This window comes from Meriones unguiculatus, chromosome 9 (assembly GCF_030254825.1).
Source record: "Meriones unguiculatus strain TT.TT164.6M chromosome 9, Bangor_MerUng_6.1, whole genome shotgun sequence".
NCBI classification, from domain to species: Eukaryota; Metazoa; Chordata; class Mammalia; order Rodentia; family Muridae; genus Meriones; species Meriones unguiculatus.
In genome coordinates, this window is record NC_083357.1 from 19,047,256 (window position 1) to 19,065,942 (window position 18,687).

General features: G+C 43.5%; 1 protein-coding gene across 4 annotated transcripts; it reads right to left on the reverse strand.

Annotated features, from left to right (window-relative positions):
• Positions 1-203: 203 nt before the first annotated feature.
• Positions 204-17,166, reverse strand: Dydc2 (DPY30 domain containing 2). Of its 4 annotated transcripts, XM_060391706.1 has the most exons (5): positions 17,063-17,155; positions 12,714-12,821; positions 6,651-6,806; positions 6,190-6,312; positions 204-749 (listed from the first exon to the last, which is right to left on the reverse strand). In XM_060391706.1, the coding sequence occupies exons 2-5, from the start codon at positions 12,744-12,746 to the stop codon at positions 600-602; spliced, it is 462 nt and encodes a 153-aa protein (XP_060247689.1). In that variant the 5' UTR covers positions 12,747-12,821; positions 17,063-17,155; the 3' UTR covers positions 204-599. The 4 variants fall into 4 exon arrangements, with proteins under 4 accessions (XP_060247689.1, XP_021513465.1, XP_060247690.1 ...); XM_021657790.2 differs by lacking the exon at positions 12,714-12,821 and having other exon boundaries at positions 17,063-17,166; XM_060391707.1 differs by lacking the exon at positions 12,714-12,821 and having other exon boundaries at positions 16,949-17,114.
• Between the last annotated feature and the right edge of the window lie 1,521 nt (positions 17,167-18,687).

An 18,687-nucleotide genomic window follows, 5' to 3' on the forward strand; every position in this document is an offset into this window, starting at 1 on the left:
CTGCACATGCCTCCCCTGATATATGATTCATTTATGTGAGGTACTTGGAATACTCAAAACAACCCAGACAACATAGAATGATGGATTCTAGGGTTTGGTGGATGGGAAATAGTTATTATTTAATGGGGCAGAGTTTCAGTCTTACAAGGTAAAGGAAGAGTTTGGATGCTGGGTGGTTGGAATAATTGTACACTATGAATGTGTTAAGGTCACTAAACTGTAAATTTTATGTCATATGCTTTATCACAATAAAAAAATGGAAACATTTTCTCAAATGGTGACATAAGAGTGAAGAAAACAGCCATTATTAGTTCCTCGGGCAGCCTCTAGGACACATGTAAGGATTACCAGAACCCTGACTGCAAAGCACAGCTTGAGTTAAGATGAGCACAAGAGGGGAGTGTGTTTTCATTAGGTAATGTTGGGAGGAAAAGGCCTCATCAGTTTGATGCTATTGTATTTAATTCTTGTTCCAATCGCTGATTCAAACGTCACACGATGAAAGGTATTTATGGCAGAACAGAGCATCTCTAGACATCCTTCCCAGTCTCAGAAATCTGAGTTGTGGTGAGGGCTCCTCTTGCAGGCCATTTTTTTTTTCAGGAGGGAAGAGCCCGTTGAGGCATTTTCACAATCACACCCGAGACACCTGGTTGAGATGCCTGTCTCATAGTCTCCTCCTCAAGGGGTGCTGTGTCTTCCTGCAGGTCGGGGGCCTTGAATGAGGAAATAGCTTTGGGGGGAAGTTCCTAAAGAAAAAACACAAAGGAAAGAAGGTGTTTGTAGAGATTAAACATGGGAGTAGCAAGAGCACACAATTGCTATTTTAATGCCAGACACCGACAAAGAAAAAAGCTGAAATCAACCTGCTGAAAAGAACTATGAGGTCAAACCCACTGGGATCGAAGTGGAACCCCAAGGAGTCAACAGGCTTCAGGGATAGAACTTACCACAGAGCATCCTAGACTCCCTACAAAACATCAACTGCAATGTCCCGCACACACACAGACATTACTAGACAGATGGGGAAGGGAGGAAAACACGAACCATTGACTCCAGAATGTCACAGAGGATGGGAACAATAGACAGGGACTTAAAATAGTCATTAAGTATTTTCAAAATTGTAAGGTGGAAACACAGACATAATAAGTGAAAATTAAAGTAGATAGACAAGAAAATAGAAAAATGCCTCAAAAAATAGTATGGGGGCTAGAAAGATGGCTTAGTAGTTAAGAGAACTTGCTGCTCTTACAGAAGACCTAGGTTCGATTCCCATTACCCTTTCAGACATAAACAACTGTCTGTAATTCTAGTTGCAGGGGATCCAACACCCTCTTCTGGTATCCATGAGCCCTGTATGCACATGGCACACTTATACACATGCATACAAACACTCACACACATGAAATAAAAATAAATCTTAAAAAACAAAAACAAAACCCAATACGGATGGCACCTGAGATTGACGTCTGGCTTCCGATGTCTGTATACTTGCATAGCCCTCCCCTCCCCGCTACACAAAAGAAAATCATCATGGGAATTTCTAAACAGAATGTTGGCCATAGCAGAAGAAAGGCATAAACTTGACAGCAAATCAACAGAAATGATCCAACCTGAAGCTGACTAGGTCCTGAGAGTAAGTGGCTTGACTGGTTAGTGCTCAGCCCTAAATGGGACATCTTTGTCACTTCCTCCAGAGCAGCGAAGGATAGAGAACAAATTAGATCAGAAAGAAGGGATGGAACACTGGAGAACACTGTCTTCTGGGCATGGCATGCTCCAACAAACAATGATGAGAAGGCTGAAGAGACTGTTTTGTGGGTGAGAAGCAAGCTACATAGTTAGACCAACCATATCAGCAGGCTCTGGGTTCAACTGAGCAATCTTTCATCAATGTATAAGGCGGAAAGTAATTGAGGAAGACTCCTAATATCAGCCTGAGGTTTACATAATAGCACACTCATGTGTACACATGTGCAGACATGTACCACACACAAACATGTCCTATATACATATGAACACATGTGCACACACAAATACAGCCCTTGCAAAAACCAAAGAAACCAGAGTGTCAGTGATAAGGGGAGTGATGTCTAACGGTCGCATGTCTATGTTACAGTCTGTGTTATAGTTCCTGGGTAAGAAGCCTTGGAACTGAAGCTTGATGGGTTTCTTCTGCCTAGTGTTTGCATAGAAGTTTCAGAAGTCCACTCTACAGTGGACCACACAGGTCAGCAAAGCTTTCTCTAGTAATGCAGCAGAAGCCTCGTGATGTACCTGCCCACATTATTTCTGAAACCTTTCTAACTTCACAGGGCTGAATCTACACAGCAAATACTTGTGGTAAGTCTAAAAAAAGATTTTCTAAGATATTCTTGTAATTCAGATCTACATAAATAATAGGGATGCTTTTTTGTCTTACGGGTTTGATTAGAGTCCCTCTGCTTAATAAATGGAAACCAATTGAAGACCACGTTTGCAAATTCCCTCATGAGCTACCTCGTCCATCAGTTCTGATGTGGATATGATTCCTGTCACACTGGGAACTCAGTTTCTGCTCCTCTTTTGACACATCCAATCTACTACTAGCAATATCCAGTCTGAGAAACTCACAGACTTAGATACAAGCAAAGACAGCTTTAAGAGATACAATTGGATACAGTGTCTCACGTGTCTGGCACTTGGGAGGCTGAGGCTGAGGGATCGTCATAAGTTTAAGGCTATAGTGGGCTATATTGAGAGTTCCAGGCCAGCCAGAGCCATACAAGAGAACCCTGCTTTAAAAAAATTCCAAAAATGAAACAAACAACAAACACTCAACAAACTCAAACCAACCAAAGGGAGGAAAAAAAAGGAAAAATCTTGCAAGAAAGTACATATAAGGTTGGGCAGTGGTGATGGCACACACCCTTATTCCCAGCAGAAGCAGGTGTATTTTTGTGAGTTCGAGGCCAGCTTGTTCTACAAAGCACATCTAGGACAGCCAGTGCTATCAAAAGATTAAAAATTAGCAGCTATTATTAATTAAGGCCCAAACTAGGTGGGTAAAGTCCAGTAATGCCCTGAGGGGAAGGACGGCCTTACTGCATTCATTCTCCACCCACTAGAGATACAGTTGCTAGGAAAATGGCCCATCCCCCTAGGGAGGGACACAGGTCATTAATGGTCTGGGGACTTTCTGATAGCCAATCAATTCAAAATGTAGCATTTTGACTAATAGATGCTTGCCAGGCAGGAATCGCCCCTGCCTTGGGCATGCTGGGATGGACCAGAATCTTTAAACCACCCAAATAACCTGGGCTTCGGTGGTGGTGGGGGTGAGCCCAAGCTGCAGCTTGTAAAGATTTATAATAAAAAGAACCTCATGTATTTACAGTGGGGTCTGTTTATTCCTGGTCTTTTGGGGTTCGTGAACTGTACAGAACACTACACAGAGAAACCCTGTTTAAAAAAAAAAATTAAAAGGTGCATAAATGGCATCAGGTAAACCAGCATGTCAGCTGAAATATTACCAAACTTATCCTAGCCCTCAGACCAAGTTTCCCACTATTAGTGACACAAAATTTGAAGGTGACCAATAGCAAACAGTAATTTGAAATCCACACCAAGTCATCCATGAACCATAACCTGCAGGCTGTCTTATTTGCTGGCCCCTTCCCAGCACCTCTCTTCCTAATCTTTTCAAATTTGATTTGGGCCCTAGCTCACACCCCCGGCAGGAGGTAATCCAGGTAAACAATCCTTTCAGCTTGGTTCAGTCCCACACTGTTCTCATTCCAAGGGAATCCATGTCTGTGGCTACAACTGGCCTATAAACACTTTTCAAAAAAAAAAAAAAAAAAAAGAGCTTGCACAGTCTGGCTCTTATGTCCTCCCTTACAGGGCCTTCCTCCTATTTGGGAAAAGAATAGCACACTTTTTGTTTATGTTACCCTTGCTACAGGGTGCAAAAACCTGAGTGATGGAACACGAAGGGCTAATTTACAATGTTTGTAAGTATAAGCAAAGCTTTCTCTAGTAATGCAGCATGAAAGAAGGTGGTGTGCGGGTCCGGCTTTACCTTCCATATTTCTATTCACAAGAAAACAGTGTTGTGAAATGACTGGCACAGACAGCAAGTAATGAGTAATTTGTTTAATGGGCCTCATCTCTTCCATCTCAGCTGTTCAAAGAATGAACCCTGGAGGGGGAGCACCCTTTGGTGCATGTCCAACGTTCAGATATTGCAAAGTGTGGCCAACTACAAAGTTTAAGAGTGAGTGTTGCTGGATATTTGATCCCATTGTGAACACTGAGATTGTGAACTGTAAAAACCTGTCTTTGGTTTGGTTTGGTTCAGCCCTAAAATACACCTTTAATCTAACCACTGTATGCTAATTGTAAACAGGAGATTGTGGTGTGGTTCAGCCCTAGCACACACATTTAATCCAAGAGCTTTCTGTACATAGGATTTAATAAAGTTAGCCCTAGGTCAAGAGGTGGAGCAAAAACCAGCTGTCAAGGATTAAGTAGAAAGGAGGGGCATTGAGTTGAAGGGTATTTAAGACAGTATGAAGAAGAAGGCACTTTAGTTCTTTGGCTTTTTAGCACATTGGCTTTCAGCTTTTGGCTTTTTTGGCTTTTTCCTTTGGAACATGAGCTGAGTAGGAAGGTCAGCTGTGTGCTTTCTCTGGCTGCTCTCTGAGCTAACAGGTTTTCACACTAGCATCTGGCTCTTGAACCTTTACTGGTAAAATTGAACATTTGGGATTTTTATTCTTTAAAAAAAAACACACATGAGACCTGCACAATGGGTTACACAAAAATATATTGCAACATATCCAACCATATTCAGAGCTAACTTCGAGTGTGTGGATTGGACTCATGTGATTGTCAAAAAGTACTATCAAACAAACTTTCTGATGGAATTGGTAGATTATGATTGTGATTCTTAGCACTTGGGAGGTTGAGGCAAGTAGATCACAGTGAGTTCCTGAGTTACATAGTGAATCCTTCTTTCTATGTCCCTGTCACTTCCCTCTCTCCCTCTCCCTTTTCCTCTCTTCTCTCATTCTAGGGGATTGAACCTAGCACTTGCACATATTTGCCAACTCTCTAAAACCGAGCCACAGTCTCAGCTCTACTTTCAGATTTTTATTTGCCGTAACATGTAGCCTAGGCTTCTAAACCTGGTGTATCTTCCTTTTAATTTGTTGACAAGACACGCAGGCTTACAAGCAAGCCTACTGGCTGTGAGAGTGTGTTAGACTGCTGAGACTCTTAGCATCAAATGTAAATTAGCTTAGTGTCCTCAAGACTGGCTTTGGGAACCAGCAAAGCTGCCGAATGTTGAGGACCTCACAAAAGATGTTAAGGAATATTGATTATTAAGGTGTCTGGTGTCGGGCTGGAGTGGCGGCTCAGAGGTTAAGAACACTGGCTGTTCTTCCAAAGATCCTGAGTTCAATTCCCAGCAACCACATGGTGGCTTATAACTATCAATAGTGAGGTCTAGTGCCCTCTTCTGGCCTGCAGGCAGAAGACTTTACACACACACACACACACACACACACACACACACACACACACACAGAGAGAGAAAGAGAGAGAGAGAGAGACATGTCTGGTGTCAATCCCAATATTACATTTGGAGAATTCTCTAACCAGGTACCGTGTAAAATGGCACAACTTTTAGGAGTTTGTAGAAAATACTGTGAGAGCCTCAAGTTCTGCTTGCCAAACGGAGGAAGGCAGAGTTGCTTAGAGTTGGTAACTGATGTCTGTCTGTATTACATCATAGAGGGCATACCTGATGCTTGACACATAATCACAGTGTAAAGATAAAATGCTAAATAGAATATTATATTTAATATATGTGCTGAGAATTATATTCAGTTTCTGAAAAATTTGTAATAATATTCTTAAAGGGCTCCAAAGAACTTGCATGAAAAATATTTTAAATCTGAAGTTTTTAAAGCCAATCGTATTAATGACATTTTCTAAAATCTAAAATAAATGTGCCTTTTTACATTTAATTTTTCTATTGCCAAGGATTTTATAGACAAGATGTCAATGTCTCATGGCTAACATATGGCTATGAGGGATGTGCAGGCCAAAGGGTAACTTTGGTGTGCTTTTGCCTGCACCTTGAGATTTATTGAAAACCCTGCCAGGAGTGGCTGAGCTGAATTTTCCATTCTTCCTTCCTACCTGGTGACACTTTTCACACATCTGTTGAATCTGATATTGCTCTTTTTTCAGCTCTTCCGTCATTTTTGCTTCCTCGAGACTTCTGTCATGCTCCTCCTTAAGCTGTAGCTCCTCTTGCCTTTTCTGGGGTAATATGACAGAGACATCAGGTCACATCTCTTAGACAGGAATCCCCACCCCACCCCCATCCAAGATAGGCCTGCCTCCCCCACCAGGCCCACTGAACTTCCTATCACAAGTGTTAGCTAGCCAGTAGCGGCAAAATACTTCTATAACCTGCTGAGCTAGAGCCCCTCCTTATCCCTCAGAGTCCTCATACTTAAGGGATATCTGGGACTAAGCAAGCCTCCCAACGTAGATGAGCCAAAACCTCTCCAGGCTAGCTCAGGACTCTGCCTTGGATTTCAAAGTGTTCTGATCAAACTGCACCCTCCCTAAGCAGGCCCAGTATACAAACACACCTTTTCTTTAGCTTTAGTTACATCTCTGTAATGGTAAAGCCAGTATGCCAGGTATTCTATTGGGTCATTGGGCCGCACTCTTGCCACCTCTGTCAGTGCCTGGGTCAGGCTGTTTCCAAAGCACTCCTTCAGGTAGGCAGAATCCATGTTCCAAACCTGGGAAACACCAAATCAGATACTCAGTTTTACAATGCAATCTTAACTTTTAAAACAGATCCTTTCTAACAAGTTAAAATTTGTTCCAGGAAAAATAAGAGTTACTTCTGGATCACATTTATGTTTGTTTTCTATAACTATGACAAAATACTTGAGATCATGAAGTATTTTCATCATCAAGGGTTTGACTCTATGATCATTTGGTACCAGCACTCTGGGCTATAATGAGGCCAAACATCGCCAGAGAGGGTGTATGGTCGGCAAGAGTGGCTTATTTCAGGAAGGAGATGGAAAGAAAAAAGGGGGAAAAAAGGGGGAACACACACTCCCATCCCCCACAGGAGGGGGAAAGAGAGAGAGAGAGAGAGTCCTCTCAAAGGTTGTGACTTCAATGACTTAACTTCATTCCACTAGCTTCCACCTCTTACAGACCCTGCCATTTCCCAGTATTGCCACAGCCCCACAAACAAGTCTTCAGCATATGACGCTTTGGGGGAGGGTTTAAAATCTGAAGTATAACATTCTGCTCCTGGCTCCCAAAATTGAGTTGTTACTTCACAATAAAAATATATATATTCAGTTTATCTTCAAGAGTCTCTGAAGTATTTTGCTGTTAACTTGTTTGTTTGTTTCTCTGTAGCCCTGACTGTCCTAGAACTCCCTCTGTAGACCAGGCAGGCCTTGAACTCAGAGATCCACCTGTCTCTGTCTTCTGAGCTCTGGGATTAAAGGTATGCACTAAACACAGCTTTAAGTTTTGTTTTTGAGAAAGGTTTTGTAATGTGGCCCAAGCTGGCCTTTAACTTGCCATTCTCTTGCCTCAGTCTTTTAAGTGATAGGACTACAGGCATGTACAACTGTACTCAGCACTGAAGTCTTTAATAGTCCCAGACCTTCTCAAAAGTCCAAGTCCTAAGTCTCCTCTGAAACTCAGGGAAAACTCTAAACTATGAGCCTCTGTAGAAATCAGAAGAAGTGAGTAAAGGTGGCAGATGTCTGTAATCCTGGCCCATGGGAAGCTAAGGCAAGAGAATCAAGAAATAGAGGCAGCAGAAAAGCTACTCCCTGAAATGGGCAGTGGTTTATACAGACTCATAGCTGGTCCAAGTGCTAAGAGTAAGTATCTACTGAGTGTTCAACTCTAAATGGGACATCTGAATCAATTCCCATCCCAAAGTTTAAGGACTATCATAGAAGAGGGATGGGAAAAAATGTAAAAGCTGGAGGGTGGAGATGAGTGATGTAAAATGCTGTCTACACTTTATAACATGGCTTGAACTTACTACAGATATAGCTACCTGCACAAGATCAAATCAATACAGTCAGTCAACATCCAAACAGGGAGCACTAGTTCAACTTAATGCTCTATTAATCAAGCAGTGCAAGAGAGGAGAGGGTTGTGCTGGAGGAGCATGGGAAGAATGGGAAGGGGAATTTGGGCTGTATATGATCAAAATGCATTGATTAGATGTAAAATTGTCAATAAATAAATAATATTTTATTAAAAAATAATTTGAAGCCTGATTGAACAACATAGTGGGAAACTGCCACAAAACAAACAAAAACAAAACAGTCAAAAGAGCAATACTTAATACTTATTTTTAAGAAACAATGGAGGTCAAGCCTGATGATGAAGAACTAAAATTCCAGTTACTTAGGAGCCTAGGGCAAAAGGGTCAAAAGTTCAAGGCCCTCCTGGGTGTCAGACCAAGTTCAAGTCCCTTGGCATCTTAGTAAGACTGTTTCTGAAAGGGTTAGACTAACTTTGTTACCTGTATGTCTTCTAAAGCCTACAGTTTTGAGTTTTAGGTTCAGGTTAAGCTAAAGCCTCTTAGGACCTTTCCAGAGAATGGAGAAATGTGACCCTATCTGTGAGGACAGATAGAAAGAGCGAGCAAGCAATGACCTTCACTCAGCAAAAAGAACGACCAGACCCTTGCCTTCAAGATAGTGTTTCTTAGCAACGAACCCAAACTTCTTCTGAGTAGCTTTTGACCTCCAGCCAAAAGTCCGCAGCTTCTAATCTTCAAGGATGAGCTAACCACCCCCCACCTTAAATTGCAGCTGCATCCATACTTGGCACGACTGGCCAAACTTGAGCACCTAAGACTAACCAGTTATCTTACTTTATAGCTTCCTCATCCAATCCTAAATTGCCAAAACTGCAACTTCAAATTTCCCGCAATTTTTCTTTTAAAAACCTAAAGGCCTTTGTCTCCTGGTGCCACACTTTGCTGACTGGCAGGGGTGACCCCATTGTGCAATGGTTAATAAACCTCTTGCTTTTGCAATGAGTTGTGGTCTGTGAGAGTTTCTGGGGAAGGGCGCGATCTTGAACTACTGAGCTGTGAGACCCCCAGGTCTCACATTTTAAAGTGAAACATTCTCCAGGGTATAAATCAGTGGTAGAACATTTGTCTAGCACACACAATGCCCTGGGTTTAGTTCTTAATATTACACAAAGAACAAGAGAAGGAGGAGGAAGGGGAAAAGGTAGAGACAGCTGCAGAGGAAATTTCTAAAGGAGTAAACTAGAAAAAGGAGAAATAGGACTGTTAGGCCCACCAAGGGGTCTAATTACCAAAGAGGCTTGCTGTGAAGGAAACTCGGAGGCCACAATCAATGCAATTAGCAAGAGGTTTTTATTTATACCAGCATGCTGCGGCTAACTCTACATTCAGGCTAGAGTCAGCCCTGACTCTCAGTAGCCTCCAGTTTTTAAACGGGTAGATGAGGGGGTTACAGGTCTGACATCATGGGAGCGGATATAGGGTCTATTGTGCGCACCAGGTCCGGTCAGCTAGATATCTGGGGTATGTCTGTTTTTTCTATTATGTGCAGATTCAGCTATTGTTAAAGGTGGGAAAAGGATTAGTACATTTTGTGGTCAGACTAGACCATTGTTAAAGGTGGGAAAAGCAATTTGCTCATCCTGTGGTCTCTCTGAGAAACAGGGCTACATGCCTTTAGTCAAAAGGACAGGGGCTATTTGGGGAGGGGAATTAGGACCATCTGGATCCGCTGCTATTTCCTTCTGTAACCCGGTAGAGGTCTTCTCCTTATCTCTGTCCGTGCAGATGGCTAGAGTCAGGAGGGGCTATTACATTCTTCTGTTTTCTGGAAGGGTACTGAGAGAATTCAAAAATATCAGTTATAAGGCTTGTCTGAGTCTTTCAGGACCGCAGCAAGACTAAAGCCCAGAAACATTAAATCTTGTAACTCCATGTCTATTAGCATAGCAGCATTATAAGAGCTGTTAAGTGCTGGGCAGCTGCATGGCTGCAGTCTGCGTAGTCTCTCTGTGGTGCTAGCTCTGCTGTCCACATTTCTGGCATCTCTCACATTCTGGGTTTTCCCTGGAGCATTGGCTTCACTCTCAGAGCTACAGACATTGCCTCTTGAGAGCTGCCTGCATGGATTCTGTCCCTGTCACACACTGCCTAGTCTTCCAGGGCCTCCTTTGAGGTTTAAGTGGAAGCCTTCATGGCCCTATAGTTTATCAGGTCTGTGTGCCTGAAAAAATAACATGACATAGACAGAAGCAAAATCTGTCAGCAGCATAAAGAGTAGTGTGGCTCAGTTGGACTATGGCTACAGAAACATCTAAATGCCTGGATGGCTAAATACAAAGAAATGAACCCCGGGGAAACAATACCCTGGGCATTTCTGTGCTCCTAGAGTCCCCTTGGGTCCTCTTGCCAAATAGGTCTTTAAATATGTGATATATAAGGCCTTTGTTGGCTCTTGAGATGCCCTCAAGAGTTTCTTTCAATTTTGCTGATGTGAGTTAACTACTTATTTTTCTTTGAAGTAGGAGGCAGTTGAGGCAGGGTCTATGTAGGAAAGGCTCATCTCAAATTCAGAGATCCAGGTGCCTCAGCTTCCTGAGTGCTGGGCTAAAAGGCATGCCTACCACATTAAGGATGTGACTGCCTTGGAAATTCACCTCCTCCTTGGCTGTGACTGAAGAGATGCTCTCAAACTGCAAGTTTTTCAAATCCTTTACTTTTATTCATGTATCTCATGGTAAATCTGGCAAAAAAAAAAAAAAAAAAAAAAAAAAAAAAAGTAGCCAGCAATAGTTAGCCCTGAATGTGATACTGTCTAGAAATTTCTCTGCCAGGTTAGTCGTACCTTTAAACTCACTCTCACGTAACATCTCAGGGCATGGACAAATTGCAGAATATAGCACAAAGGGCCTCTAGCTCAGTTTTCAACAGAGTCCTCATCTCCATCTGTAACCTCATGAGCCTGTCTTTACACTCCACATTGCCCTTAGGCTTCACATTTTTACAGTCAGGTCCAAAGGAAACTCCATTTCCCTAAATTCCAAAAGGCAGATGAGAGAAATGGCTACCTGTGGTGTCTTGTGTTTATTAGCATACCAAAGCACAGGCTGACCTCTAGCCTCCTTCAGTATCACCAGCACCCATTAAACATTTCAAAGTCCATCTTGGCTCTTACCCCTTTCCTCCATTCTGAACTCCCTCCCACCCTTACAGGCTTCCTTCCCCCCAGCTACTCATTCTCCCTATAACCCTGCTACTTCAGCTATGTGCTCTCTCTGTCTCTTGCCTCCCCCTCTCTCATGTTCTCCATTACTTTCTTGTCTCCCCACCCCACACCTTGTTACACCCACTTCACAAGCCCCCAAAAGATCTACAGGAATCGACTCCGTTGCAAAACATATGAGTGTCTTTTTATTGTAAATTATAAACTGCAGCTTGGGCCCACAACACCCACTGCCAAAGTGGTGGGAGCTGAGCGCGCTGCACCCAGGTTAGTTGGGTGATATATAGATTCTGGTCCCTCCTAGCATGCCCAAGGCAGGGACAATTCCTGCCTGGCAAGCATCTATTGGTCAAAATGCTACATTTTGAATTGATTGGCTATAGGAAGGTCCTCAGACCATAATGACCTGGTGTCCCTCCCTAGGGGGATGGGCCAGTTTCCTAGCAACTGTTATCTCTAGTGGATGAAGAATGCAGTAAGTCCTTCCCCTCAGGGCACTCCTACACTTCACCCACATAGTTCAGGCCTTAATTAATAATAGCTGCTAATTTTTAATCTTTTTGGTCTCTCAACCTCTACTCCTGCTCTCATCTCTCTGCTCTGCTCCTGCTTCTCTCATGGCCAGGTCCAGTCCACTGGTTATGTTCATCCTACTTCTTTCCCTCTCTGCTCTGGACTCTTCAGACGCCTCTGGCTATTCTCTCCTTCCCATCTACAATAAAACCCTCTCCTTAACCACACCCCCTAGACCATCAGTTTATACACTTACTGGTGCTCTGGTTTTCTGAGCCCTTGCTAAAACTGCCGATCAAGTTCTGTTTATAACATTGTAGGCCCCTCTCTCCAAATTTTTCAAAATTCCTTTCACAAATTCTAAAGATTTCTGAAACACATTATCAAGCCAGCAAAACAATGTACCTGACTTCTTGGTGCCAGTTTTCTGTCACAGTAAACTTGCTGTTGTTATTAGAAAATGGCTGAGATAATCAATTAAAGAGGGAGTTTTACTTTTTCCCTTAGATGTTTCAGGTCATAACCACCTGGCTTCATTGGTTTTGGGCCTGTGAAAAGGCAGAGAGAACCTCAGGGCAGGGAGCAAACATGAGAACGAAGCTGCTCATCTCATGAAAGTAAGGAGAAAAAGAATAAGGGGTCAGACTGCTGAAGTTCTCCTAGCGACACATCTTCCTCCAGAAGGTCCTACCCAATAACGATTCCAACAGCCTCTGACAATGCTGCATGTACAAACTGATGATATGACTGATCCGTGTATGGTTGGCTTTGGCTTTTGGTTTTTGGAGACAGGGTTTCTCTGTGTTGCCTTGGCGGTCCTGCACTCAGTTTGTATTCTAGGCTGACCAAACTGACCTCAAACTCCATAGTAGATCCTCTTACCTCTGCCTCCCTCAGAGCTGGGATTACAGGCATGCATCATCACATCCAGCAAGCAGAAGTTTTTATTATAAATATGAATTAGGCATAGTCAGAGGCATCTGGAAGAGTCTGGAACAGAGAGGTAGGGGAGAGACAGAAAGAAAGAGACTGATCATGGCTTACAGACTGGACCTGGACAAGATAGAATCAGGAGCAGAGCAGGGGAGTGGGAGGACATGGTGGGGTAAAGCATAATGAAACTGCCAGGTTATAAGATGAGTAGCTGGGGGGAGGGAGCCCATGATGGAGAGTGTTTAGGGTAGGAGAGAAAGCAAGAAATGCTAGGATGCTAACATGAACTTTGAAACAGGTATTATACTGAGAAAGCCTGCTGGCCAGAATATACTTTGGTATGTTAAGAGATACTACATTCTGCCAGTGATAAGGGAGATGACTTCCTGTGGTAGAGGAGAATTGGCTTTGGCTTCACAAGTTCCTGAGAAACGCTGGCTTTTATCTAACCACCAGAAATCCTCCTATAGTCCATGAGGAGACCATTTCTGGATATTTGGGCTGTCTTTTGGAGTTTGAGTAATTGGAGTTTCATTCAGCTCTAACACTACAGATTGGCAACCAAGCCTTTAGCACGTGGCTTTTGGTGGTCATTTAAGACCCAAATCATAATACTACCTTTCTTAGAAGAACCAAGCAAATCACACTTGCCAACAGCTGTTATATTCAAGCAGGCTTCTTTCCTAAGGCTTTCAGCTGGAATGTGTCAGGCTGTGAGTCCCAGTGGTCAGCAGTCTTGAGAGGGCCTGACACATTATCAGGTAAGGGAGGTGAAGGATTTCAACTAACACACACATATGTACTCCTAAGCACAAAGAAAATAAGGTCCTGGAGAGAAACTCTGGGTACATAGCAGGCTGTGTCATTGTGAGGTTGGAAGCTAGTCTATGACATACACAACAGAGGCTCATTCACTTTACAGGGAGAGAGGGGGAAAAAATGATGGGCCTGTTAAGCCACTGCTGACACGCTATCTCACAGCATCACTTTAGATTTCCTAATAGGTGTCAAGAGTGGCAAATAACACAGCCTGACACAGAATGCCATATTAGGAATGGCAGTGAACCAGACAGAGCTACAGCAGCACAGACACCTGCATCAGACAGACCACACCTGGTCTGTATCTTGCATCTTACAGCTTGTGATCTTCAGCAAGTTGTTTGGTGTGAGAGTCTTCATGTCTTTGGAAAACAGAAATAAAGTACACACCTCTTGTACTAAAAAGGAAAAATTGAGCAACTAATCACACAAAAAGCACCCCATATGGCACATGGCAAGAATTTAATAAAATGAGCTATTATGGAACAAGATTTTGTGAGCAGATGTCCGTAGCACCTAGCCACCATAGTCCCATTTTTTTTCAGCTTGAGGATGGATAAATTAACATATTGGTATACAAAACATACACATTCTTCCCTTTATCACTATCAGAGTCTAGAAACCCAAACATTCTAGAAGCAGTGTGTACCATGAGCACACTTGTATCTGTCAGTCTGTTTGTCTATCTCCGTATCTCTGTATCACTGTATCTCTGTATCTATCTATCTATTGAGTCAGTCTTACTATGCATAGGCTAGCCTGCAACTTCCTAGGTAGCCCAGGGTGGTTTTGAACTTGTGCTTCTTCCCACCAAAGCCTTTCCAGTGATGGATGAGAGGAGTGCTCCACCAAACCCCGCTTCAAATGGGAATTAAATATTGTTCTTTACTTAAGGGATCAGAGATCCTTAACGAAAAGGTTGGTTCCAGGGGCAAAGAAAGTCTAACTAGACAAGAGACAATTTATTACACCCCAAAGTAAAAAGACTCTAACAAGTAAAATGTTTGTAGACATAGGAGTCATATTGAATGTTGTTCCAGTACTACAGACTTTCTCCCAAAGGTGCCCATATTCTCAAACCTGGACGCTGTGAATGCGACTATACATGATAAAAAGAACTTTGCAGTTGTGATTAAGAATCTCGAAATAGGGAGTACATTATAAAGCAGACCATCTTAGTTACTCTTCTATTGATATGAAGAGATACCATGATTAAGACAACTTATAAAAGGAAGTGTTTAGAATTTGAGACCAGCGTGGTCTACAGAGTGAGCCCAAGACTATATAGAAGAAACCCTGTCTCAAAAAACAAAAATACCCAACAACAACAAAAACGAAAGCATTTAATTGGGAGCTCTACAGCTCTACAGTATCAGAGTGTGAGTCACGACCATTTTGGGGGCAAGGAACATTGCAGCAGGCAGGTGCTGGATTAGTAGCTAAGAGCTTACATCTTGGGCTGGAGAGATGGCTCAGGTGTTAAGAACACTAAGGTTCTTAGTTCAATTCCCAGCAACCATGTGGTGGCTCACAACCATCTGTAAGGAGCTCTAGTACCCTCTTCTGGTGTATATGCATACATTCAGGCAGAGTAGTATATAAACAATAAATAAATAAATATATATATATTTTTAAAAGGGCTTACATCTTTTCTGCAAGTCAGAGGCAGGACAGACAGACTGGGCCTGCTGTGGGCTTTTGAAGCCTCAAAACTATCCCCAGTGGCACACGTATCCAACAAGGCCACATCCCCTAATTCTTTCAAAATAGTTACAGCAAATGGGGACCAAGCATTCAAATATGTGAGCCTATGGAACCATTCTCACTAAAAGTACCATACAGGAGCAGCTGTAATTTCCAGGGTTGTCAAGATCCATGGAGGAAGGCACAGTGACAAGACAAAGAAAGGAAAGAAGCAGCAGAAGTCTCAAGATCATGAGTCAAAGACAGCTTCTAGAAGCCAGAAGCCAAGGAAGTAGAACATCCAAAAGGATTAGCCCTGTATATATACATTGGTGTTTAAACCCAAAGTTTAGGGTAGATGTGGAGGCTCTTTTTGTGCCAGTTTGTGGATAGAGATAGATAGGCTCCCCTTACCCCACCCCCTGCCTGCTGCTCTATGTGGTCTGATTACTAGTTGTTGACAGGCTTGGTAAAATGCAACTTCCAACATCTCTGATTCAACGTATGCGTGTCTTGACAAAATCCCCAGTGCAACCCCTATCCCCTGATCTATGCCTCTGTACCTGCAGAACCCCAGCGCAGAATCAACGACTACATTCCCAGGACACCTCTCCATTCCTGGGTCATTGAGTGGCTGCCACACTGCTTAAATGTGACAAGTTCTATGAGGATACTCTCCCTGGCATCTGGCACACACCTAGTACTCAGTAAATATGTCTGAGGGCTCTAAGGCTGGGGGACTAAAGGAAAGGTTTCATCGTCCATTCTTGCATTTATGAAAAACTCGACCACTGAGCAATGTCATGCCACATTAGTTGGAAGAGAACATGGGAACATCCTGCCTCCAACCCCCAACACAGTGCACATGTCACCAGTGCAAACGTCCTAGTTTGCTCTTTGTTACTGTGATAAACACCACGACGAAGAGCAAATTGGGGGAGAAAAGGCTTACAGGTTAATGTCAGTCTAGCATCAAGGGAAGCCAAGGTAGAGCTTGCAGCAGTAACCACCAGGAAAATGCTGCTTTCTGGCTTGCTTCCCCGGACTGATTGGGCTACCTTTCTAACACAGATGGCACTGCTCATCAGTGAGCATATGCCCATAACTAGCAATCAAGAAAACTTCTCACAGATATGCCCGCAAGTCAGTCTGATGGAGGCAATTCATTATTTGAGATTCCCTCTTCTCAGGGTATATCTAGGTTTGTGTCATGGCGACAAAAAGTAAGCAAGAACAGAAAGGGGACAGTGCATACTAGAACCTGATGGAAGGTGTCTTTGGGCAACCTGCTTGCTTGCGTTTGAGATGGCTCTGAAAAGTGTGGAGTTTTAAAATTACCAAGCCATCTAGACTGCAGCTTTGATGGCCTTGGATCAAAGGAGTCTCTTCTGACACTCAAAGCCTTGCTGGTCCTCAAGGTTCCTATCTAAGGGTCCCTGCCCCTCTGTCTTTGGGTGCCTACCAGTTTCCATTGCTCTGTCCTGATGTTCCTCCAAGATGCTTCTACTCTTTTAATTCTATTTCGCCCATCTATGTGCCCCCTCCCCTATAGTGTGTGTTCCCTCCCATCGCGCGCGTATTCCCCTTTCATTTCCTTTTACTTCCTCTGCAGCGGTAGGGGATGGAACCTTAGCTCTACCCTTGAGCGTGCACTCGTTGCCGGGCAACGGGACGCGACTCACTGGCAGGTGGCCAGAACGTGCATCAGTTGCTTGCACCAAGGAGGCTGGAGCGTTTTCCCTCGAAACGATCCTTTAGTGTTGTCTCTGAAGAAGCAGTTCTCAAAAAAATCATACCTCAGGAATCACGTAGGTCTCAACCCGAAGGCTGAGCTCTTGAGAGTTAATTCCGGGAGTAAGCCGGTGGGCCTGGGTGACTCCTCCTCCTTCCTTTCTTTCTGCCCCTCCTCTTCCTTTTCCTCCTCCCCCTCCTTTCCCAAGCTCTAGCCACCGCCAGTAGGTTGGTGGCTGCCTGACTGAATTGTATTTTCAGATAAAAAGGGTTACTTTCTAGCACAAATATAGTATAAGACAATTATTCATTGTTTCTCAGAAATCCAAATTGAACTGGGCCTGCTGTAGTTTTAAGTGCCGAATCCAGGTCCCCTCTACCCCAGGCCCTGGCAGAGGACCCCTTTCAGTGGCTCATAGCAGCTGCTCCAGGCTGGAGGCAGGCATTTCTGTGGGAATGAACTTTCTGCAGTGGAGCTGGACGCGTGCTGGTGTTTGTTGGGAAAGACCATTTCTTAGGGCAGAAGAGATGGCTATTATTTCCTTCACATAGTCAGGAAATGGATATTACAGACATGACAGAGGACACTCATGCAAACCGCTCTGAGAATGCTAAGCAGCTGCCAGAAGCCACAGACAGACAGATCCTGGCCAACTTCAGAGGTTTCCCCTTGACCACCACTGTCCCTCTCCCAGGTCCCATGATTCTGAAGCAGCAGCAGGAGTATCTTCCAAGAACGTTAAACAACATTGAGATGTCTGTGTGGTGATTTTATCTTTAGAGGATTTCCCACTGACGAAGCACAATGGAGACACAGTCCAGTCAGTTGCCATAATGCTTTTCGCTATGTGCTTAGGACACCAATGACAACTTGGTAGGAAATGAGCTCATCTGTGCCAGCGTCAGTCAGTTCTTGGGGCTACACTTATGCGCACACACATTCCTTTGGTGGCAGAATCAATTTCTACAATATCCTTCCCCTCCTATGAGTCACTAGGGAACCTATTTAGAGACCATCTCCATTCCTTTATATTGTCACCAGATTTCCTGGAACTGTGCCTAATTGACCCTCTACCCTCAGATGGTATTCTAGTCTAAGGTAATAACAGTGCTAATGCCATCTGTGTTCACATGCCATTTCATGGTTGTGTGTTTGCACCTTTGAGATAGGATTCAAGAACTGCAATGGTGAACATACTCTGATACGTCTAGACATTGCCAAGTCACCCTCATCAACACCAATTTTGCTCTCCCATCACCATTGCAGGCCAGGTTGGTGTCTACAAAGGCAAATGTGTCTGAAAGTTTATGTCCATATGCACATCCTATGTTGGGTAAATAGAAATAGTCAACCCAGAAAAAGCCAAGCAAGCAGCAGTCTTCATATTTAAAGAGACTGGGAAGCCGCTGGGAGTGGGCATAAACTTGCTCACTTGCCATTATGGAGAGACAATGGTGTCTGCCCTGTGATCAGAGTACTCCCTGGGAACCTAGAGGAAGGAGCCTGTTTCCTAAATGCATACACATAGTCGCCCGCATGCATGTGCACACACACACACACACACACACACACACACACACACATCTCAGGCAGCATGACAAGGGCTGCATGAGCTACTTGAAGCAGGAGGAACCCCATTGTACTAGCTGACAAAACTCTGAGAGCCAGAAATGTTCTTGGCCTTGAAGC